The sequence below is a fragment of the Schistocerca nitens genome, chromosome 1 (assembly GCF_023898315.1).
Source record: "Schistocerca nitens isolate TAMUIC-IGC-003100 chromosome 1, iqSchNite1.1, whole genome shotgun sequence".
Lineage (NCBI taxonomy): Eukaryota > Metazoa > Arthropoda > Insecta > Orthoptera > Acrididae > Schistocerca > Schistocerca nitens.
Genome location: NC_064614.1, coordinates 1,269,357,603 through 1,269,381,693, shown reverse-complemented (window position 1 = coordinate 1,269,381,693; position 24,091 = coordinate 1,269,357,603). Strand labels below are relative to the sequence as shown.

General features: G+C 46.9%; 1 protein-coding gene across 1 annotated transcript in view; it reads right to left on the bottom strand.

The window, feature by feature from the left end:
• Nucleotides 1–24,091, bottom strand: part of LOC126202086 (uncharacterized) — a 175,696-nt gene that overhangs the window by 37,231 nt on the left and 114,374 nt on the right. The window contains exons 2-3 of the mRNA XM_049936835.1: nt 18,028–18,154; nt 9,149–9,370 (exon numbers count right to left, since the gene is read on the bottom strand). Of these exons, the coding sequence (XP_049792792.1) occupies nt 9,149–9,370; nt 18,028–18,154 (349 nt within the window). The remainder of the gene's footprint in view (nt 1–9,148; nt 9,371–18,027; nt 18,155–24,091) is intronic.

Genomic DNA, 24,091 nt, shown 5'->3' with positions numbered 1-24,091 from the left:
CTGTGTGTGCCAGACCGAGACTCGAACTCGGGTTCTTTGTCTTTAGCAGGCAAGTGCTCTATCGAGTAAGTTACACAAGCACGGCTTTACTTTCGCCAGTACCTCGTCTCCTCGCTTCCAAACAAGTTACCGGTGAAAGTAAAGCCGTGAGGAGAATTTGTCAATCGTGTCTGGGTAGCTAAACCGGTAGAGTACTTGCCCCCACAAGGCAAAGGTCTCGAATTCGACGCTCGGTCCGGCGCGCCGTTTTAACCTTCCAGGAAATCTGATGTTTCTGTTGTTTGGAAACAACTTGCGCACCTATCAATAATAGCACTAAACTCTTGCCTTTGATTATGATAAAATGAAAAGTCGTGTGTTGAGGGCCTGCTGGCGGGTAGACTTGAACGCCTGGTTCAAGTATTTTGAGGTGACACCACTTCGACGACTTGCGCGTCGATGAGCATGAAATGATGACGACGACACAGGCACCGAGTCCCTGAGAGGAGAAAATCTCCAACCGAGCCGGGAATCGAACCCTGGCCCCTCGGCATGAGAAGCCGGCGCGCTGTCCACACTGCTGCGGTGGCGGACTTTGATTATTGAGTACAAAAAACAACAATTATTGCTTAGAGTTGTTTTTGTTTTTAGTATTTTATCTATCCTCAGTAATTGTAGTTGCTTATAAAGAAAAAAGCAACCATTTGCGTAAAAGGAATTTAATTTCTTTACAGATTCGGGGCACTTAGTGCCCTCCCTCAGAAAGTTATACTTATCGCATTAATTGTGAGTGTCAACAATAAGATCCGTACATCAAAACTTCGTGGTCATGTGGTTCATTGTACCGGTAAAAAAGAAAGTGTATCTCTCTCCTCCTCGCTTAAGTGAACGATAATACGTTGTGTTTCCGGGAGACACACTCCCAAAACTCTTGAAAGAAAGCACACTTGGTATTTATGCACATATGTGATTCAAAACGTGATGGAGAGCCGACTCTGTTTGCACGCCTGTTCGTGAACACTTGCTGTAGACGTTACCTGCTAGGCGCACTGGAAGAGGAGGGCGCTCTCCCTATCAGTTAATTTATACACTGCCGGAAAAAATAAAACACCTTGAAGGACAGGGCAATTTTATTGACAAGTGAGGTGACAGGTAGCCATTGTAGGAGAATTCGACAGCAAATTCAGACCAAAGGAACACACACGCCACAGTAAATGATGCCCAAACAATGGCATCAATACACAGTGTATCATCGTCTGGAGGCAACGCTGGCCTCTATTCTCGCATGCAAACTATCGTAAAGGTGCCGAATGGTATCTGCGACAGATTGTCCCATGCAGCTTGCATCTTTTGTTGCAGTTCGGCAGTGGTTCTTGCAGGCCCTGGAGAACGAGTAAGTTCCCACTTCACCGTGTCCCAGGCCTGTTCAGCTGGCGAGAGATTTGGTGATCTTGCTCGTCAGCGAGCTTGTTGTACACCACGAAGAACACATTGCGTCGCAGCAGCAGTATGAGGGCGTTCATTGTCCAGCTGAAAAAGCACGTCACTTTCTTGTCAAGATACGGCAGTGCCACAGGGATAATAGCCTGTGCGATGTATCGCGCACTGGTTACTTTACCCTGCAGAAACACCACATGTGACGGCGAGCTGTAGCTGCCGAGCCCTCATATCATGAAGCCTGAAATGGAATCCAAGTGTCGTGGGCGAATGCACTCTGGAGTAGGCAGTTCGCCAGGGCTACGCTGTAAATGTGTTTGACCATCACTCGCATACAGATAAAATCTATTCTCATCACTGAAAACAACAGAGCGCCATTTCGTTGTGCAGTCGACTCTTTCACGACACCAGAGTAGCAATGCTTGGCAGTGTAGTGGTGTCAGTGGTAGCTTGGCAAGAGGCACCCATGATCTTAATCCTGCTGCAAGCAGACGTTCCCTAATAGTCCCAATGACCCAACGTGTACCCGTATTTCTTGTGTGAGTGATGTTCTGTCGGCTACCGCCGCTTGCACAGTGCGTCGACTTTGACGTGCGCCTGTACTATACGAACGTCCAGAACCTGGTCTACGGGTGTGGGAGTGTTCCACGTACCACTGCTGGTAGCAGCGACACACCACCGATAATTTACACCCATCATGTGAAGCAATCCATCAAAATGTCCATCGAGTTTTCCACAGGCCCACAGACCAACCGCGCTCAGATGGCTGAAGCTGTTCAACGGGAGTATGTGTCTGGTAGCGAGCGCCGCGGGTTTCGAATCCGCGCCAGACGGGCGCGGACCTCGATTACCACTAGAGGCCTCTGTAAGCGGCGGCTGCGCGCGCTCCTGGCCCGTGTGTAATGTGAGGGCGCCACTGTGGAGCACGTGGTCCCAGCGGGCAATACCGACGTATGTTATCATGTATTTAAGCGCCTGCTTCTCACTCAGTGAGCCCCCCGTCCATCCTGTGCTGCTCAGCACCCCCCACCCCTCTTATGGATCCTCATCTTCCATTGGCTCCTTTCCCCCCTCCCCTCTTCATTTTTCCTCTCCTTCCCCCCCCCCCTTTTTTTTCCCGTCATCTGTCCAGTTTCCCCCCTCCTGCTCTCGGCTGTGGTATGCCAACTTTTTAGTGCAGTGTTTAAGTGAGTGTTCAGTGTTGTGCGTCTTTCCACAGTGTTGCGAACAGAAATCATGTTGTCGCTGGGTGTGCATTTTATATCTCTTGCGAACAGAAACCACACTGTGGCCGTGTTTTTTAATTGTCTGTCTGTTATTTTTCTGCTCCCTGTGTATTTTATTAGCATCATCAACCCTGTGTTTTATGTTTTAAGTTCCAGAATTTTCTGCCATTTTACCTTTAAGTCACCGATTTTATCGCCAACTGTTATTTTTTATTATCTTCATCTTTTTACACCAAATTCTGTAGGCTGAAGAGCGGCGTAATAAGCTGCTGCCAGCCCGAAACTCACTAAAGGAAAAAAAAAAATCTCAGCGAGGCAGTCTAATATTCGCGCGAGTCTCTCGATATCTCGCTTACAGACAGCGTGTTTACTTTGCTCATTTGCGTGTACGAGTGGACGTTGTTGAGTTCGTGAGGTTTTCGCTCGTGACCCCGTTGCTTGTTGCGTGTTGTTGTTCGGTGTCTTGCTGAGCCGTCTGTCGTTGTGGGTGTCCGTCCTTTCCCGGCCGCCCCCGTTCGGTCGCGCCGCGCTTTCGTTCACGGCGACCCCGCGGCCGTTCCGGTCGCGGTTACCACACTGTACTCGTCAGTGGATTATGATTGTACCATAGAACGAATGTTCCTAATACTGTTCGCGTACAAAGACAGTGCAGTTACTGTCCGCACAGTCAAAACAGGGGGTGCAAAGACAGGCCTCCTCCATGCCAGCTGACCTCTGATGACTCTGACATATGAATCACTAACACGACAACTTGTCAGTATGAACATAACGTACGTTGGCGACACCGAACACTATCTTTGGTGGTGGTTCACTTTTTTCCCATAACCCAGAGATGTGAAAAATCTTAGATACGACACACCTATCTGGTTTGTAAGGGATCTCCTGCCAAGAATTGTCGCTGCCTGTGACATTTCTCTAACAATACGTGTGTTGACCGCAAAAAGGAAAGAAGATTAAGGTTTTATATACCATCGAGGAGGGGGTCATTGGATACGATGCACAATCTCGTGCCACGGAAGAAAATTAGTCGCATGTTCTGCGAAGGACTTCTCCCAGCATTTGCCCTTTGCGATGTTGTGAAACTCTAAACTGGAACGGCCAGTCGGCGATCTGAACTGCACTCCTCTCAAATTCGAATCCAGTGCCTCACCACTGCCTCAGCCACCTCGTTTGGAGCCGACTGACCGAGTGGTCACGGCGAAACACTGTGCAACAATTGTATCTATACAGAAGATAGAGGAAGAAGTATCGCAGATCTAGAACCGTGAGTAAGAAATCATTCCTGGCCGCACTAGCGGGCTCGTCGTGATGCCTACTGTGGACGCCACAGCCGATAACCACTGTGTGGAGAGAGGACGATGGGCTGGTCTTTGCGTAGCCCTCCTAAGAGGGTTGTGGTTGGGGCCTGCAGTGCTGGCTTATCGGGAAATGAATGTCTCATAATGGTATAATCTATTGGGAAATGAATTTTCGAAAAGCTCTCGTATGAAGCCTCTTTTTATAAAGTAGTATTATTAGCGTCATTGGGACATAGCAAAACAAAATGCTCCTCTGGCTGATCGCGAAAAGGCACGAATTTTGAAACAGCTGGCGATGCGCAAAGTGGAGGCGCCGGTGGGCAGCACTCGTGAGAGTAGGGGACGAGTTGCGGACTCTGCGGGGCACAGCTGAGGTTTTGAGGATGTTAAGTGTGTCAGGTCGTGATCAGTAACGTTGTTCTGCAGCACGGAAGGCTCTGAAAGAATTCGGAAACACGTTCCCGTGGGCGAGCGCGGAGTTACACGCAATCCGCAAGTTTCCTACAACAGTGTTGCAGTTCAGAAGACGTGCACGTGGTGAGTGGGAGAGGGCGCACAGGAGAGTGTGGAGCCATTAGCTGGCTGCAGGTGAACGAGGAGCACTTAGCTAGCTGTCACTGAAAGCAATAAATTCCATTTGTTCCATTGGAAATTTGAAGTTTCACGTTTTTGTTCGTCTTTCCCACTTGCTGATTTTGCAGTGGTGTGCTACAGTTGTTTTGGAGGAGGCTGTTGGCGAGAGTTATTTGGAAAGCAACTGGAGGTGGTATCGTGGCCATTTGCGGTGTTCGTTTCTCAGTCTACTGGTCGGGTGTGAGAGTCTCTCTGGAGATAGCTCGATTGTTCCAGGCCATTTGTTAATAGTATAGGGATAGATACTAAAAGGTATCAGATAGATTGTATAATGGTAAGACAGAGATTTAGGAACTAGGTTTTAAATTGTAAGACATTTCCAGGGGCAGATGTGGACTCTGACCACAATCTATTGGTTATGAACTGTAGATTAAAACTGAAGAAATGGCAAAAAGTTGGGAATTTAAGGAGATGGCACCTGGATAAACTGACTAAACCAGAGGATGTACGGGGTTTCAGGGAGAGCATAAGGGAACAATTGACAGGAATGGGGGAAAGAAATACAGTAGAACAAGAATGGGTAGCTCTGAGGGATGAAGTAGTGAAAGCAGCAGAGGATCAAGTAGGTAAAAAGACGACGGCTAGTAGAAATCCTATGGGAACAGAAGAAATATTGAATTTAATTGATGAAAGGAGAAAATACAAAAATGCAGTAAATGAAGCAGGCAAAAAGGAATACAAACGTCTCAAAAATGAGATCGACAAGTAGTGCAAAATGGCTAAGCAGCCATGGCTAGAGGACAAATGTCAGGATGTAGAGGCTTATCTCACTAGGGGTAAGATAGATACTGCCTACAGAAAAATCAAAGAGGCCTTTGGAGAAAAGAGAACCACCTGTATGAATATCAAGAGCTCAGATGGAAACCCAGTTCTAAGCAAAGAAGGGAAAGCAGAAAGGTGCAAGGAGTATATGGAGGGTCTATACAAGGGCGATGTACTTGAGGACAATATTATGGAAATGGAAGAGAATGTAGATGAAGATGAAATGGGAGATATGATACTGCGTGAAGAGTTTGACAGAGCACTGAAAGATCTGAGTCGAAACAAGGCCCCGGGAGTAGACAACATTCCATTAGAACTACTGACAGCCTTGGGAGAGCCAGTCCTTACAAAACTCTACCATCTGGTGAGCAAGATGTATGAGACAGGCGAAATACCCTCAGACTTCAAGAAGAATACAATAATTCCAATCCCAAAGAAAGCAGGTGTTGACAGATGTGAAAATTACCGAACTATCAGTTTAATACGTCACAGCTGCAAAATACTAACGCGAATTCTTTACAGACGAATGGAAAAACTGGTAGAAGACGACCTCGGGGAAGATCAGTTTGGATTCCGTAGAAATGTTGGAACACGTGAGGAAATACTGACCTTACGTCTATCTTAGAAGAAAGATTAAGGAAAGGCAAACCTACGTTTCTAGCATTTGTAGACTTAAAGAAAGCTTTGGACAATGTTGACTGGAATACTCTCTTTCAAAATTCTGAAGGTGGCAGGGGTAAAATACAGGGAGCGAAAGGATATTTAAAATTTGTACAGAAACCAGATGGCAGTTATAAGAGTCGAGGGGAATGAAAGGGAAGCAGTGGTTGGAAAGGGAGTGAGACAGGGTTGTAGCCTCTCCCCGATGTTATTCAATCTGTATATTGAGCAAGCAGTAAAGGAAACAAAAGAAAAATTTGGAGTAGGTATTAAAATCCAGGGAGAAGAAATAAAAACTTTGAGGTTCGCCGATGACATTGTAATTCTGTCAGAGACAGCAAAGCACTTGGAAGCGTAGTTGAACGGAATGGACAGTATCTTGAAAGGAGGATATAAGATGAACATCAACAAAAGCAAATCGAGGATAATGGAATGTAGTCGAATTAAGTCGGATGATGCTGAGGAAATTAGATTAGGAAATGGGACACTTAAAGTAGTAAAGGTGTTTTGCTATTTGGGGAGCAAAATAAGTGATGATGGTAGAAGTAGAGAGGATATAAAATGTAGACTGGCAATGGCAAGGAAAGCGTTTCTGAAGAAGAGAAATTTGTTAACATCGAGTATAGATTTAAGTGTCAGGAAGTCGTTTCTGAGAGTATTTGTATGGAGTGTAGCCATGTATGGAAGTGAAACATGGACGATAAATAGTTTAGAGTAGAAGAGAATAGAAGCTTTCGAAATGTGGTGCTACAGAAGAATGTTGAAGATTAGGTGGGTAGATCACGTAACTAATGAGGAGGTATTGAATAGGATTGGGGAGAAGGGAAGTTTGTGGTACAACTTGAATAGAAGAAGGGATCGGTTGGTAGGACATGTTCTGAGGCATCAAGGGATCACAAATTTAGCATTGGAGGGCAACGCGGAGGGTAAAAATCATAGAGGGAGACCAAGAGATGAATACACTAAGCAGATTCAGAAGGATGTAGGTTGCAGTAGGTACTGGGAGATGAAGGAGCTTGCACAGGATAGAGTAGCATGGAGAGCTGCATCAAACCAGTCTCAGGACTGAAGACCACAACAACAACAACAATAGGGGTAGTGGAAATTTTAACTCTGGCTTGCGGGTGAGAAGTACAATGACAAATTTATTGATGAAACCGTCCATTTGCTCGTCGGTCGAACTTTCTCGTACGGTAAAACGTGGTCAGATTCGAATCGCTAATTATTACGACACTAACATTCCGTAAACTGTGAAAGGTCTATGTTAGGATTCCTTCCAAGTTAATTTCTTATATCTGTTGTCATTTACGGCATAAATTCCTCTTCTAAATTTACTGTGGTGTTTCTGACTATCTGGGAGGAGACTGAGCAGTAAAACGTGTACTTTTACACATAAACAAGAACGATCTGTCACACTACTACACTTTAAAACACAGTTTACATGTAATTCATGTCACACAGTCTCATACGGAACCTACAACCACTTTCTTTTATATACTATATATGATAAGATACTGTCATCCCCCTTCCCTTCTGTGTGAGAGGATGAATGAGCAAATGTATTTCTAGTTGCATGCTTGATGGTAGCAGACAAGCCTGTCTGCTAGAGAACAGTAGGACCAATGTCGGAACAGGTAGCTACGCTTTCTAAAAGCAGAGAGGTTTCTATTCTTAGTATGGTCCGGTCCGTCCCTTGTCATGTTAATATAGGAAGCTGCCTCTACGGTCACTTCCGTTTGTATCTGTTAAGTACGCTCGGTAGGGGCCCAGGCTAGTCTGTCCGCGGCGAGCGTCTGAAGTGGTAAGATCTCCGGCTAAGCGCGTGTCTGCTAAGTCCGTAGGACAATGGATTTCTTAAGTTCAGCCTAACTGAAAATTTAATCACTTTTATTTCAGGTTTAGCTCTAAAATATCTAAAGTTATCTTAAATTGCAATGCAGTGTAATTCGAGTGTGAAGTTCAGAATATCTTCCGGTAGTTGCTTTGTCACTACTTTGTGAGTAAAGTGGAACCACGTGTTGATCACTGGTTATCGTAGGATGAGTACTAAGAGATTATAATTAATGTTAGTCTGGTTGGGAATTTGGTAAGCTAGACGGGATACCTGGTGAAACAGTTGCGCAGTAATGCAAGGTTAACTTCCTCAGATAGCTCACAGCTTTTAACCTACTTTTACCGTCTTGAATATCAGCACCGCTTTCAGAATAAATTAATGCAACAACATTACAACTGTGGTTGAACTCACAAAGGACGGATGATGTTCGTTCCTGTTTGTTGGCAGTATTTGTTTTGCCTGTGACATCGTCGTACCAGTGTAAGTGCATGGACGTAAACTGGTGTAGCGTGGAAGCGCGTTTAGGTAGGACATTATGAAAAACTTGAGAAACACTGCTAGCATCCAATGTGCGAGAATAAAACTTTTCGTCGGAATTAACTGAAAGTCGGGTGTCAAATGACAAGATAGTGAAAAATGTCGTCTGATATGGTTCATAAATGTGCTCGGCATTATAAGAAACGCAAGCCAGAGGAAAAATGGATTCGAAAGGATTTCAAAAACCTCAAAAGTCCAGAGCCGACGGAACGCGAGAGCTACAGCGTCGTCGAAAAGGAAGCGGAAAATCGCTGAAAGCCGTTACATTGCATACAGCGACCAGCGATAGTTGAAACTTGGGATTTATCTATTGTGTAACAGTTACATACTCAGTGTAACCATTGTATTAAACAGATTGATAATTAAGTTACATTTCAATACGAACCACTTGTTATGACTCTATCCCGAAGTTTTCTCGAAAAATGTATGGTACGGATCCTAAAAGCGCACACAGAAATTTTTTTAGACTGATTTAATGGTGCAGCGGTGCAAAGGATTGATCCGGGATCGACAGTAAAAGTTTCCGAGTAAATCTTGTGAACAATACGACTGGTAATTCCTCTCACACGTCACACGTCGCTAATGGTGTGTGGATTCTCTCCGTGGACGCGTGGGGCATTGTGTGATGGCACGGAACCTTCAAAGACACAAGGCCGACGGAACTTGTCGAGGTCAAAAGTAGATTTAAAAGTTTTCATTTTCGCTTGCGTGCTTCATCATTTCCAGACCAGTGCTCCCCCATCGTCCCCGTACACCGCTCGCGCCGGCTGCGGTGCGCTTACCTGGAGTTGGGGTCGGCGAGGTCGCCGTCGGCGTTGGCGCTGTACCACTCGAGCATGTGCGACACGGTGGAGAGGTAGCGCTTGAAGGAGGAGATGGGCGTGGCGGAGCGGCGCGTGTGCACCAGCACTCGCAGCACGCTCGGCACCGCCAGCAGCACCAGCAGGCCCGTCAGCTTCGCCACGAACATGGCGCAGTAGTTGGCCGCGAAGAACCTCTGGCCCCTGCAACACGCGCACCAGCTCCTCTCAGGTCCGGCTTGCAAAGCAGATCTTGTCGTCTACAGTCATCACTGGAGGTCTAAACCGTCCTACAGGACGATACCAATAACAGGATGAGTGAAATAAAATGGCCTGGAGAATATTTCGTGCACCTCAATATAGGCACCCAAGGCGAACAGTGTAAATTGGGTTCCCGTCTTAACAGTGCACGTAATACACACATCAAAAAAAGTTTTACATCATATCGCTTCCGAGAGTTTCGGAACCTATACAGAAAACTGGAATAAAGATCGACATAAACATCATTTCCTCCCTTTTTATTGCTCGTGAAAACCACAAACGGCGTGTTGTACCACCATACAGCGAGACCTTCAGTGGTGGTGGTCCAGATGGCTGTACACACCGGTACCTCTAATACCCAGTAGTACGACCTCTTGCATTGATATTCGCCTGTATTCGTCGTGGCATATTATCCACAAGTTTATCAAGGCACTGTTGGTCCAGATTGTCCCACTCCTCAACGACGATTCGGCGTAGATCCCTCAAAGTGGTTGGTGGGTCACGTCGTACATAAACAGCCCTTTTCATCTATCCCAGGCGTGTTCGGTAGGGTTCATGTCTGGAGAACATGCTGGCTACTCTAGTCGAGCGATGTCGTTATCCTGAAGGTAGTCATTCACAGCATGTGCACGATGGGTGCGCGAATTGTCATCCATGAAGACGAATGCCTCACCAATATGCTGCCGATATGGTTGCACTATCGGTCGAAGGATGGCGTTCACGTATCGTACAGCCGTTACGGCGCCTTCCGTAACCACCAGCGGCGTATGTCGGCCCCACATAATGCCACCCCAAAACAGCAGGGAACCTCCACCTTGCTGCACTCGCTGAACAGTGCGTCTAAGGCGTTCAGCCTGACTGGGTTGTCTCCAAATACGTCTCCGACGATTGTCTCGCTGAAGGCATATGCGACAGTCATCGGTGAAGAGAACGTGATGCCAATCCTGAGAGGTCCATTCGGCATGTTGTTGGGCCCATCTGTACCGCGCTGCATAGTGTCGTAGTTGCAGAGATAGACCCCGCCATGGACGTCGGGAGTGAAGCTGCGCATCATGCAGCCTACTGCGCACAGATTGATTCGTAACACGACGTCCTGTGGCTGCACGAAAAGCGTTATTCAACATGGTGGCGTTGCTGTCAGGGTTTCTCCGAGCCGTAATCCGTAGGTAGCTGTCATCCATTGCAGTAGTAGCCCTTGGGTGGCCTGAGGGAGGCATGCCATCGATAGTTCCTGTCTCTCTGTATCTCCTCCATGTCCGAACATCATCGCTTTGGTTCACTCTGAGACGCCTGGACACTTCCCTTGTTGAGAGCCCTTCCTGGCACAAAGTAACAAAGCGGACGCGATCCAATCGCGGTATTGACCATCTATGCATGGATGAACTGCAGACAACACGAGCCATGTACCTCCTTCCTGGTGGAATGACTGTAACTGATCGGCTGTCGGATCCCCTCCGTCTAACAGGCGCTCCTCATATATGGTTGTTTACATCTTTGGACGGGTTTAGTGAAATCTCTGAAAACTGAAAGGGACTGTGTCTGTGATACAATACCCACAGTCAACGTCTATCTTCAGGAGTTCAGGGAACAGGGGTGATGAAAAACTTTTTATTGTGTGTATTTTCCGGGCCAGTTTTATAATGAGCAGTCAGATGAAAATGGGGCAGATGGATAAAAAGTACGTATAACTTACTGTTTATTATTTCATGAGCAATCAGCATAATTGTTAATACACTTATCCGACTGTGTGACAAAACGTACGATACCTTCACGAAAATATGTTTGTGGTTGCCTACAGAACCATGATTATATCCAGGCACGCATCTGTTGGTCTAAAGCAAATCGACAGGCACGAATGTCTTTCTTCAGAAGCCGAAAAATATGAAACCGCATGGGGAGAGATAGAGACTGTGGGACGATGTGTAATGGCTTCCCAGCGAAACTTCTGCAACGCACTCGAAACAACAGGAACGGCAGCTCTGGGAAATTCTTGCTGACTTTGTTTTCTGACTGCAACGGCCAGCTGCTCACTGACTCATTGTGCTAATAAAGTTAATTTTAGGTCCTCATCACGGTCATTTTTGTACATTTCAGCCACTGGCGACTCAGCCTTAGCCTACCAGAGATCAAAGGGGAAGACGGTGTTTTAAATTTTAAGGAATGTGTATGATTTGTGAGCCTAATATTCGACACGAAACCTGCCTACAGTTGCAGAGAGCATTCGTACGATCCCGACTGGATTATGACAGCGTTGTTTACTGATCAGCATGAGTTCCTACCTCAAGATTCTGTATACTGTCCTCCACAAGGACATGAGTCTACCGACAGGGCCCATTGGATCGGTCCAGTTTTTCGTCTGTGTGCAGCTGATGGCGAACTACCACTGCGAATACAGCAAGACAGGCCCTGTAAACATTAATATTACCCAAGTCACTGGCATTTAAAGGGATGGACCGTCAAACGTCGAGGGGATATACTGGAATCGGTCACATACGACACATTCGAGATCTGGACTGAAGAATGACTCATGCAGCTCGAAGTAATGAACCTCAGGGTAAGGAGCCGGGGATGAAGACCCAAAGTGAGTTTAAGCTCAGCAGACTTCAGAAACTTTGAGCTCGAGACTATATTTTTAAAAGTTCATGTTTTTCAGCGCTAACATCGTACAAAGACTTTATTGTCACATAAATGTAAGGCTCTACGCAGCGGAACTCACTCGGTTGTACAGTTGTTTTTCCTATTAGGATCTCCCTACTTTGCCTTCCAGAACAACTAATATGCTGTCGAGATATAGAGAGAGTCCAGAAGACACAGGGGCAGGTAAGAAGCTATTGCAATAGAAAGTTTCTCATTTGCTCTGACTCTCTCACTGCCCTGAGCTCTGCACAACACATGAATCCGGTAGGAGAAATGATGCCTTACAGGGGATCCGAAACCGACGCAAAGATGTGGTTTTCAGCTGGGCACTGGAAAATGTCGGGATCTGATCTGGGGAAATGATGAAGCCATGAAGCCAACAGAAGACTCAAATAAGTGTGGAGGGGAGTCCTCGTGATTCCATATGCCCCCTCCCCCTTCCTTAACCGTTGTTTCGTGGTTTGCCCGGATCTTATACATTAATGTGACGTGGAGCCCTGCAGATTCCACGACGATTAATCACGCTATCACTATACCACTCACGACCCTGCTTCATCAGAGAGGTAGAGAACAATTTGCAGAATTCGTCGTTTCGGAAGCTGCGTTCAGCTTGAATACAGGTGAATGTTGTGTCTCGAAACTAGGATGAACCCTTCCTTCTACCCTTGCCAGCAATAAGCAGGCAATGCTAATAGCAGCGCTGCAGTGCAGGCTGCATACATCGCAGGACAGTGAAACGTTCATCGACCGCTGCGCCCACGGAGTACGCTAAAAAAATTATATTTCCACTTTCTGCCACCAGGTGAAAGACGACGTTGTAAGCAGTCAGAATGTGGTGCGGTTCAGGAAAATGGCAGGAACGATCAGAAACATGATAGCTATGGTGCTGGTACATTTATTAGGATACAGTCACAAGTTAAAACATATGTTCAGTATGGTCCCCCGACTCAACAACATGCTGCATCGGTGACACGGGACTGTCGACAGTATCTCGCAGCATATCTGACGTAATTACTGAGCTATGTCGTCACATGTTATCCTTCAGATAAGGAAGAGTTCATATACATCTCTGATAGACTCGATCTTTCAGATATCTCCACAACCAGAAGTCACACGGATTTAGGTCAGGGTGTCTGGGAGGACACGCACCTTGAAATTACCTAGAGGTTATGCCGTCGTTACCGAATGTTTCTCAAAACAAATCTTTCACCCGGCATGCGACATGTGGTGTCTCTCCATCTTGCCTGAAAACAGTGATGCGGACACAGTTGTGTTCTTGCGAAGCTGGAATCAAGTGTTGCACACGTAGTTCCTTATTACAGGCGGGCGAGTTGTCATCTCCTTGAAGAAAAATGGACCGACAATTGAGGAGCTTGTGAAACCACACCACACCTGAACTGAGTATAGTGGATGTTCCTGGACAACATATTGAGGAGTAGAACTCCATATGCAACAATTCTGTGCATTCACGGCTCCGTGCAGAGTAAAATATGGCTCGTCCATCCAAAGAATATTTCCCGGCCGCATGTCATGCATTTCCATGCGTGCCAGAAGGTGAAGGGCAAAGTCACGGCGTTGTAGTCTATCTTGAGGCTTCACCTGATGCAGATTCTGAATGCCGGTGTAAAATGTGCCGCAAAATCTTTTGAATTGCTGACCCGTGGAGACAGGAATCTTGTCACACGGCTCGAGCACTGGACGCAGAACCTGAGGCGTGTGCTGCACGGTCGGCTTCGGGTGCAGCAACCTCTTCAACAACTGCCTCGGGAATGGACCGCACGGGCCGCTTCCCTCTCCCTGCTGCATCACCTAGTTCACCTGCTTCTTCAAATTTCTTGATCATATCCTGTGGTGTCACCGTCAGACACCACACTTGCTAGGTGGTAGCTTAAATCGGCCGCGGTCCTCTAGTACATGTCGGACCCGCGTGTCGCCACTGTGTTATCGCAGACCGAGCGCCAACACATGGCAGGTCTCGAGAGACTGACTAGAACTCACCCCAGTAGTACGGACGACCTAGCAAGGCGCAGTTATCCATATCTGGAGAGAGTCTCACTTGTGTTCACCATAGAGATGTACAAGAAGAAATTAAAGATAAGTATATGAGAAGCTCCGTTCTTTTCCTTATAGCTTTTACCACATATCCTGTTTCAGATTTAACGCAAGACGGCGTGATTTGACGCGTGCCCTATCGGCTACTTCATTGTGGACTGGCTGCTCTTGTCAGTCCACAACATATCCTTCAGCCCATTTGCAGCTGTTTCTGTCGGTGATATTCCCGCAGTGTAGCGCTGCTGTTGCTGCCGCTCTGGTAAAACATCTTTACCAGAAATGCACGGTCTTTATTAATAGCCATTGCGTTTTGTACGGATAACGTCAAAATTGTTAATTCTTTACACCAATAGTCACTTGACAAACAGCATACTGACGTCAAAATAGGACACATTTCAAAGTCTGACTACTGACAGCGCCATGTTTTCCCATGCTGGCAGAAAATGGGACTATTATTTTTTAGCATACACCCTGTGCGCACCGATTAATGAACATACATACGATATTTCAGCTTATTGTGATGTGTACAGCCTGCATTGTAGCTGTCAGAACACCAGCACTTTAATTTTAACCAACTGGTACGTACGTCAGCTGAAGGTGGCGACAGTAGTGTGGCTCGGCGGGTTATGAAATGCATTAAAGCTGCGATCCTGTTCCCAAGCTGAAGTGATTTTGTGAGGGACAACTAGTTTTTGTGTTAGAGAGTCTTGAGACCCGTTTTGTAGACGACTTCACACCTGTTCGTATGGCACTGTGAGACAGGAAGTGAGCAAGACCAGAATCGAATCTGCGCGGCAGAATAGCGGCTGTGTCTGGCACACCGGCCAGTGTGAGTGCGATTTCCGGGTGGTCTCCCACGCCCGTGTGGGCAGCTGCTCTACTGGTAGCAAACAGTGAAAATACAGTAACACACACATAACAAAGTTTCCAACATTCACAGACAGGTGGCGCGCACAACTTCCACTCATGTATCAGTTTCTAACCAACCTGCGGTGCGCAAATATTCATCCGTCGTGAGCAACGAAGTTCAGTTGCAAACAGGAACACGAGAAGAATAGAATTTGTACTGGAGAAGTTGAAATTATGATGGAGAAACCGTCTGCAAAAAGTCTGAATGATTGCACCATCAAGGAATTCGCACTTAAATTCTCAAAGAACATTGAAGAGGTTACATTTAGTCTGATATTATGTTTCTCGTATGCAGAAATACGCTTAGCACTCGTCGATTGGTTTCGATCATTTGTTGACAACGTAGAATTGCAAAGTTTAATTAGAATGAAAGTAGGACGGTTGTGGCGTCCAGTCTGAGGTCGCTAGGAACTACCAGCTCAACAAGGCATGAAAGAACCGTCCCAAAATTTGTTTTTAGTAATGTAGGTAGACAGCGTAACACCTAAATGTGGATGGTCGTTCACCTATTCGAACCACACTGCTGAGGGCGGACTTTTCCTGTAGCTTCCGTGATAGTTTCGTATCTTTACCGTGAATATTTGAAAAGAGCGGGATTTTTTGTATAATGTCGACAGGCGGCAGAACTTTCATATCCATAGGAAGGTAGTAATAGTCTCTAACACGACTGTACGGAGACAAACGCTCCGCACAGCCTTCCGCAACTGACGACCGACTCGTGTCGTTTTGGGAACCTTGGCGGCGTGTAGCACTTTCCCTTGAATGCCGGTTTCAATTGTACGGGTGCGTGGGAGCGTGGTGTGTGCCACATGACGCTGCGGATCCTGTGAGCCAACGCGCTAGTGTGCAGGCGAGACGTGGTCTGGGCTGGGTACACAGGATCGCAGTTCGCCACCATTTTCAGGCTGCTGCGACAGTCGGCAGGCGCATGTCACGTATACATTCTCTCAAACGATCTGTTTCTTTTCCTCGCATTATATTACCCTGTCTGGGATTTGGCGTGCGTGGAGGGTACAAGGGGACTGAGATCGTGCATCCTATGCTCGATTGGGTCAAGATCGGGTGTTCTGTGGGGCTAATCGGTGATAGTAAATTCAACTAAGTATTCCTCGAGGAGTCTGGGTACAGCCAAAAAGTGGTGACATGTCGCGTCGATGTGCTGAAACATGACATATCGGTCAGGGTAATGCAAAACCAGAAAAGGAAGCACATGGTCTGTGAGAATGTTTTCGTGACGTAAACCTCCGATATGTCGCAGAAGCCTGAAAGTGGGGACCAACTGCGACCATGTGTACACAGCCCAGACCATTAGCGAGCTACGTCTCGTCTGGACACTAGTGTGTTGACACATGGGATCCGTAGCTGTATGTGGCATACGCCACGCCCTTGCGCCCGTACAACTGAAACGGGCATTCAACGGACCGTGCTACGTGCTGCCAACGTTCACAAAACGACACGAGTCGGCCGTCAGCTGCTGAAGACCGTGCGGTGTGTTCGTCTCCGTATACTCGTGCTAGATACGGATTCCTGATCCCAACATTCAGTTCGGGAACAATATGACTCACATCGTGTGAGCTGAAGGTGGAAGGGGAGAAATGAAAAGAAAACGAAGGAACTGTTGATGTCAGCTGCATCAGGAATTTATGCGGAATCAAGGGAGACGAGTGAAAATGTGTGGAGAACCTGGATTCAAACGTGGGAACTCTTGGTTACTCGTCACTTGCGTTAATCAGTGTGCCACTCGGACACCGTGTTGCCGCAGTTGCGCGGACTGACTCGCTACGCCCGTCGGCCGACCCACACTGCCACCGAGAGCCACCTTTGCGCAGTCCCCGCCCACATCCTCCGTGGTCGCTACTGTGAGATTCCTGCAGGGGGTCGGGCGTCATTGTGCATCCGCACTGAAGGTGGTGGATTCATTGCCCACCGAGGTTAATAAATTATATGAATGCCTAGTTTCTGTTGTTTCGGCCATGTTCGAACCGACAGATCCCATATAATCTGAGCCACAGTAGTCCGTCGGCCGCTCCGTGTGGCTCTGCGGAGGCGGCGTAACGTTCGGCCGTCAAACACCTGTCGTCTCAAGTTTAGTTCGTGGATGCAGATGGAAAAGAGCGTTTGGCGTCATTGGCCGGGAGGCCCCTTGCGGGGCAGGTCGGACCGCCGTTGTGCAGGTTTTATTACATTCGACTCCACACTGGGCGACCTGCGCGCCGCATGTGGATGAAATGATGATGAACACAACACAACACCCAGTCCCTCAGCGGAGAAAATCTCCGACCCAGCCGGGAATCGAACTCGGGCCCTACGACGTGGATACAATGCCTCTGCGCTACTAGAGATCGGCGTTAGACCCTGTCGATCTCTTGTGCGTTCTCGAGTATGCTGTGGCTCATACGTCATGTACCGGTTAGAATACCACATTCAAAGTTGGTTAACTAGCAAGGTGATGCGCGTTCACTGCATCAGATACAGTGTCTACACTGGCGTCATACGTTGCATCTAGCGGCAACATTCGAGCATCATACACGGCACGTCTTTAAATGGCACTACCCTTCCCGTGACCGTCCTATCAGTTTAATCTCTGTACAATATATAGAGCGCGCAGTTGATTGCAGAATAGAGATGTAGACGATACAGGATGTCCCAGGAGCAACGGCCAACATTCAGGGATATAACCGATTATTCGAAGCAAAACAATGTAGTAAACTTGAGCTCCAATATGCATACTTTAAGAGCTATTAGCACTTGTTCACCTCTGTTGCTGAGAAAATGATCGTAGCTCTTAGAGCCCATATTTATCAGATATTCCGTTCTTGTTTTGGTCCACACTGCCACCTCCCAAAATATGGAAAGCAAAGAATTTTTAGTAGAAGATGAATAACTGTTCATAGCCCCTAGGGAATGCACTGTCAGAGGTTGCTGCCATATCCCTGAAGGCTTACCATTCCTCCTGGGACAGCCTGAGCAGTGCGGTGCAGAGGAGAGGAGAGCGTACTCACTGCCGGTAGAGGTCGGCGTCGTACCAGGGCGGCAGCTGCAGCGGCCCCGTCGACTTGACGGGCGCCTTCGTCCCCTCGTCCAGCAGCAGCCGCATCTGCTCCTCCACGCTCAGCGCCGACTCCGCGCCTGTCACAACACAACACAACACGCCGACGTCATCCACTGAAACTCTGCCATCTCTTCAATCGTACAAGTGGCGCGGCCGTGGACAGGAAAGGAATTACGTCCCTTCACAATGTAACCACCTGTCAAAAGCCAGGATAAAGATCTTTTGTACTGCGGACATTCAGGAAGAAAGCCAGTGAGGGTCTGGAAGGTACCGAAAGGGACGCGCAGCCGCGCTGACTTCAGTGCCGTGGCCAGCTCCGCTGAACTTATCGGCTGCGGATCCGCGGTGCGAACAGCCTCATCCAGGGGGTCCCACAGATTCTCGATTGGATTTAAATCCGGGAAGTTTGGTTGCCGGGGGCTCAGGTAAACTCTTCCTGAAGCTCTTCGAACCACGCACGTACACTGCGAGCTGTGTGACACGTTGCGTTCTCCTGCTGGTAGATGCCATCGTGCCGAGGAAGAACAAACTGCTTGTTGGAGTGGACGTGGTCCCAAGCATAGAAACATACTTGTGTTGATCCATTGTTCCTTCCACAGTGACTAGATCACCCGAGGAGTGCCACGAAAAATTCCGCAGGCCTTACTGTTCCATCTGGCCTGCACCCTTCCGAAGATTGTTGCAGGGAGTTTGCTTGCAGATGTTCCGTGTCAGACACGATGGAGCATAACACGTGATTCATCTGAAGGGCCCGCCCGTCTCCGTTCAGTGGACGTCCAGTAGAAGTACTGGCGTCCGAATTCCAGTCTTTGTCCCCGACGAACAGCAGTCAGCGTGGGTGCACGAACCAGGCGCCTGCTGTGGAGGCCCCCACGCAGGAACGTTCGTTGACCGGTAGTTGAGGGGACACCGTTTGTCGTCCACTGGTTCACCTCGGCAGCCAGTTGCTCAACAGTTGCACGCCTATTCGCCCGTACACTCCGACGTCGTCCTTCACCCCTGTCACCTATGGCCCGTGGTGCACCGCAGTTGCCTCGGCGACGGTTTTGGGTGGCGCCTCTTTGCCACGCACGGTGTACTTTAAGCACAGCGGCAAGCGTTTCCGAAATGCTTCCACCGCGGGTCCGAAAGCCAATGATCGCACCCTTTTGGAAGCTATGTAAATCGCTCCGTTTGTGCATTACGGCAACGACTGTACGTCCCCCGAACACGCTTCATACACCCTACACTGGTAGTGCCTCCACCTGCCGTCTGAGAGTCGTTATTGCATGTTGACATCGAACATAGGCGGTGATCACAGTAATGTGACTGGACTGTGTATTAGCTGTTGCAGTTAACATTCTGAAAACTCATTTGAGGCAGCAATCCTGTGAAAGTCATCCCATTTCTGTGTAAGTATTGCAGTATAGATTCGTTGAGATCTGGGTGAGCCTATTGTATTCAAGACTTGCGCCCTTTCTATTATTTTTGCCCCAGACACCTTCCTCCATTTGGTCGCAAGATGAGTTACGTCAGCATATCTCTTCTTTCAGTCAACTTGTGTTTTTAACATCTTTTATCCACAATTCAGTTCATTGTCTCCTCATTAGCTATTCGATCTACGCATATCTTTATCATTCTTTTCTAGCATCACACATAAAACCTCTTATCCTCGTGTTTACTCTTTATCGACAACGTTTCACTTCCCTATACTCCAAATAATTAACTTCAGGAAATACTGCCTAACGTATACGTTACGTTCGGTGCCAGCATCTCTTTTTCAGGAAAACTTTTCCTTCTTTATCCCATCTGTACTTTATCTGTACTGTGTTTTACTCTTTAATTTTTACTACCTCCAGCCATTTTCCAAACCAAACAGGAAAGCTCATCTACCATTTTCATTGTCTTCTTTCGCAGTCTCATAAGAACTTTGCTCATCATATTATATGTATCCGAGGCTTCACAACATCCAAGGCACTTGGGGTGGCTGCGACCTATCTACACTTCAATAAGTTTTGGACAGAAGGCACTGGAGGATATGACTAGAAGTTCGTTGTTATTCACAATCAGAATTCGTGGCATCTCATTGAGGAAACCCACTGACTCGAGCATTGCTCGGATCTTCCCGTTCCAGATGGTAGCCTGCTGAGCGTCGTCCACGTATCCCTCCCTCACTGTGCCTGGTGGGAGAGCGTCCAGCCACTGTCTGCCGTGCGCGGAGCTCCGCCGTCGTGTTCTCGCCCTGCTCTGCGAGTGCCGAGTGCCTGTTCACCCGGGACGGTGAGCCTCATGGGGGGTGGTGGAAACCTCCTACTGTAACCCGGGCACACCCGTATGTGGCACCAGAATAATATAAGAATATTAATAAATGAAACTGAAACTAGCTGGTGTACTATAAACGGTGAATGTCTCTGACAGGCTCGAGCCAAAGACACTGCTTTGTTGGAGTAAGAGAGCGCCTGGCACACTGTCTGTGAGGGAAAGACGACGGAGTAGGCAGACTTTGTGGTGTGCCGTGTGAAGCCACCACGTGTTATATTAATGTAGGTATGTCAGGATTGTTGAACATGGAAGCAGTAATCTTCATGCAACCAAGGTAAAGATGTTAAATAATTATGATTTTTGTTTTCGCCAGCGCGTTGGCTGATAATTTATAATTGTTGAGTAACCCCAGAATGTACGTAAACCGGTTTGATAAAAAGGCTAGTTAGATATTTCACTTTGTAATGTTTTTAAGATTTGTTAACAGAGCTATATATAATTTCATGATTTTCATTTATGATGGATTAATGAGATTAGATTATATTTCTGTTTAAATCTCATTGTTTGTGAATCATTCGTGAGTAATGTAACTTTAATTGTCAGATGTTTACGAAAAGCCAAACTTAACATCCAATATAATTTTGCTAAAAAAGTGAGTGTTAGTAATTCACCATAATCAGAACAGCCTCCTTGTCCAAGTCACATATTTTTTAAAGACGTTGGACTTTCGTAAATGTTCTCGTTTGTCGGCCAAAAAAATTTCATGTGCATTTCAAGTACTATTATGGCCAGCATTGTACACTGCTAAGTCAGTAGCTAGCATATTTTTTGGTTTTTCATGAGAGACCAGAATATATCGCGTTACTTCATTGCTGCTTCATAGCTAATACTGTTTAATTTATTTGTTAGGTGCACAGGGACCAAAGTTATCAGTTTTGAACAGGGCTAGATGATTCAGTGCCTAAGGGGCTGAATGTATTTTGCAGTGACAGTATTTATTTATTGGTACTGGGAGTTGCATTGCCAAATCAATTCGTGCAAAGTTTTTGCTAACAATAACACAAGAGTAAGCACATCACTTGCACTTACAACAAGCAACACGACAATTCCAGTTCAGTATCCATTCCACAGATCAGACATTCAATCAACGTAATCGTGAAGTTTATTATTTCATTTATTTAAGAAACGTTACAACCCCAAAAGCTGTTGAGGACGATACGGTCGTACTGTCATTTTTATTCATTGTCAAGCACCTTGTAATTACGGCTTAAAAGGAATGACTTCTAACTAAAAACGACTGCAACCAACCATCATCATTTGAAATATTTATTTTCACGAAGAAAGAGGCGCCCGTTAATTTAATTTCGACTGATCGAAATAAAAACTGATTAAAACAATGGCCTCGGTTTTCGTAGGAGTGCGGTCCAGATCCCTGTTAGGGTTTCCTGTGGCAAGGCGAGGGCCTCGCTACTTCCTCTAAACAAGCCACGGACGGTACCGTCCCCAGTCTGTCCAACTGAACTAGCGCTACGTCTTAAATGATCTTGACGTCGACGTGGATGTTAAAAAATCTGTGTTTCCTTCCTTTGGTATACGAAACCAGTAACTGTTCTACTTCTTTAAAACAAATCAAGTAAGTAATGGAGGCTAGTATGTCGTCTTCGGTCACGTTTTCTGTCTCGCAGTAATCTTTAAACTTCTACACAGGTTCTATATCCACTGTCTTGAACGTAACATTCCGCATACTCTTATCTAGAACAATATTTTTTCATCCCTACTACTCCTTCCAGTACGAAGTATAATGCCGGATCACTGTTTTTTGCTTTTCCCCTAAGATGTCTCGATTTCCTAGCTTATCCGTAGTTTGATGTTTAGTATATTACAGCAATATTATATTTATATTAATTCCAGTTTCTTCTTCTGACGTCAACATTGCATTTCCATAAAATGTTGAACTCTAATGTTGGGCGCGTTTCAGAAACATCATCCCCTGACCTCTGTAAAAATTGTCTAAGTAAGATTGAGATTATTGCATACTGGAGAAAGCTTTTTGCAAAATTGTTGAGGCTTTCGTGGCCACTTGTTGACAAACTGCCTATTGGCTTCTGTCTCGGGTTCTTCGGCCGACGTTCATCTAATGATTTTTCTGACGTTTCGCCAGCACGAGTGGCTGGCATTGTCAAAGCTTCACCCTCCATTGCCGGTGGTGAACTGGAGCCGAGCTCGCGGGCGCAGACTATATGTACCTGGCGCGCCAACGTCCGAGGGCTTCTCCGCGGTCATTTCCGGTGCGGTTCTCCTCTTGCTACCTGCGACGGTCGTTCGCTGCAGTACGGGAAGCCAGGATCCGTTGACCTTAAGGCTTTCCTCTTTCTTGTTCAAACTGTTCGCGTGTTTTTGTATTTCTACAGCTTCTCTGAACAAGCGCGTGTGATAGTGGTTCTCTACAGCCAGAACTTCCGTGTCGGCGAATTTTATTACGTGGTCGGTCTCATTCAGTGCGTGTTCTGCCACGGCCGATTTCTCCACCTGCCCCAACCTGCAATGTCGCTTATGCTCCTTGATCCTGGTGTTAATGGATCGTCCAGTCATCCCGACATAAACTTTTCCGCATGTGCATGGTATGCGGTATATTCCCGACATTGCAAGTGGGTCTCTTTTCTCCTTCGCCGATCTAAGACACTCTTTGATCTTCCTTGTCGGTTTGAAGATCGTCTTTACGCCATGTTTGCGCAATATACGGCCGATTCTGTCCGTCACTCTGGGAATGTATGGCAGAAAGGCCGTACCCGACATTTCTTTTTCTGGTTCCTTACTTCGCCGAGTGTTTGGCTCAGTTACACTTCTAATATAATTTGTGGAGTACCCATTGCTCCTCAGGACTGTTTCCAGGTGTTGCATTTCTCGTTTGAGGTGTTGCGGCTCACATATTCGTCCTGCTCTCGTTACGAGCGTACTAATCATGCCCCTTTTCTGGCTCGGGTGGTGGTTTGACAGTTTGTGCAGGTATCGGTCCGTGTGAGTCGGTTTTCGATACACGCTGTGTCCCAGGTTTTCGCCGTCCCTTGTGACCAGCACATCTAGAAATGGCAGTTTCTTGTCCTTTTCTACTTCCATGGTAAATGTTATGTTGGCATGGAGGCTGTTCAAGTGTCTTAGGAAGTCACCGAGCTGTTCTTCACCATGGCTCCACACCACGAAAGTATCATCTACGTACCTGTACCACACCTTAGGTTTGCAAGTCGCCGAGTCCAGTGCCTGTGCTTCGAATTGTTCCATGAAGAAGTTGGCCACCACTGGACTGAGAGGACTACCCATGGCGACGCCTTCCAGCTGTTCGTAGTAGTCGCCATTCCACGTGAAATAGCTCGTGGTGAGACATGCATGGAAGAGCTTTCTGATGTCTAGCGGGAAAATGGAACCGATGTGCTCCAGAGCGTCACTGAGTGGCACTTTCGTAAATAACGAAACAACATCAAAGCTGACCAGGATGTCGTTTGGTGCAAGTTTCAGTTTCTTCAGCTTCTCAATGAAATGTCCTGAGTCCTTAATGTATGTGTCGGTCTTCCCCACGTGTGGTTGGAGCAGAGAGGCCAAGTGTTTCGCCAGCTTATATGTCGGTGATCCAGGAGCGCTAACGATCGGTCTCAGTGGAACGTTGTTCTTATGGATTTTGGGTAAACCATACAGCCGAGGTGGTAGGGCTTCTGTGTTGCGCAGGTTTCTCTGTATGTCCGCCGGCAGAGAAGACGCCTTGATCAATCGATTCGTAT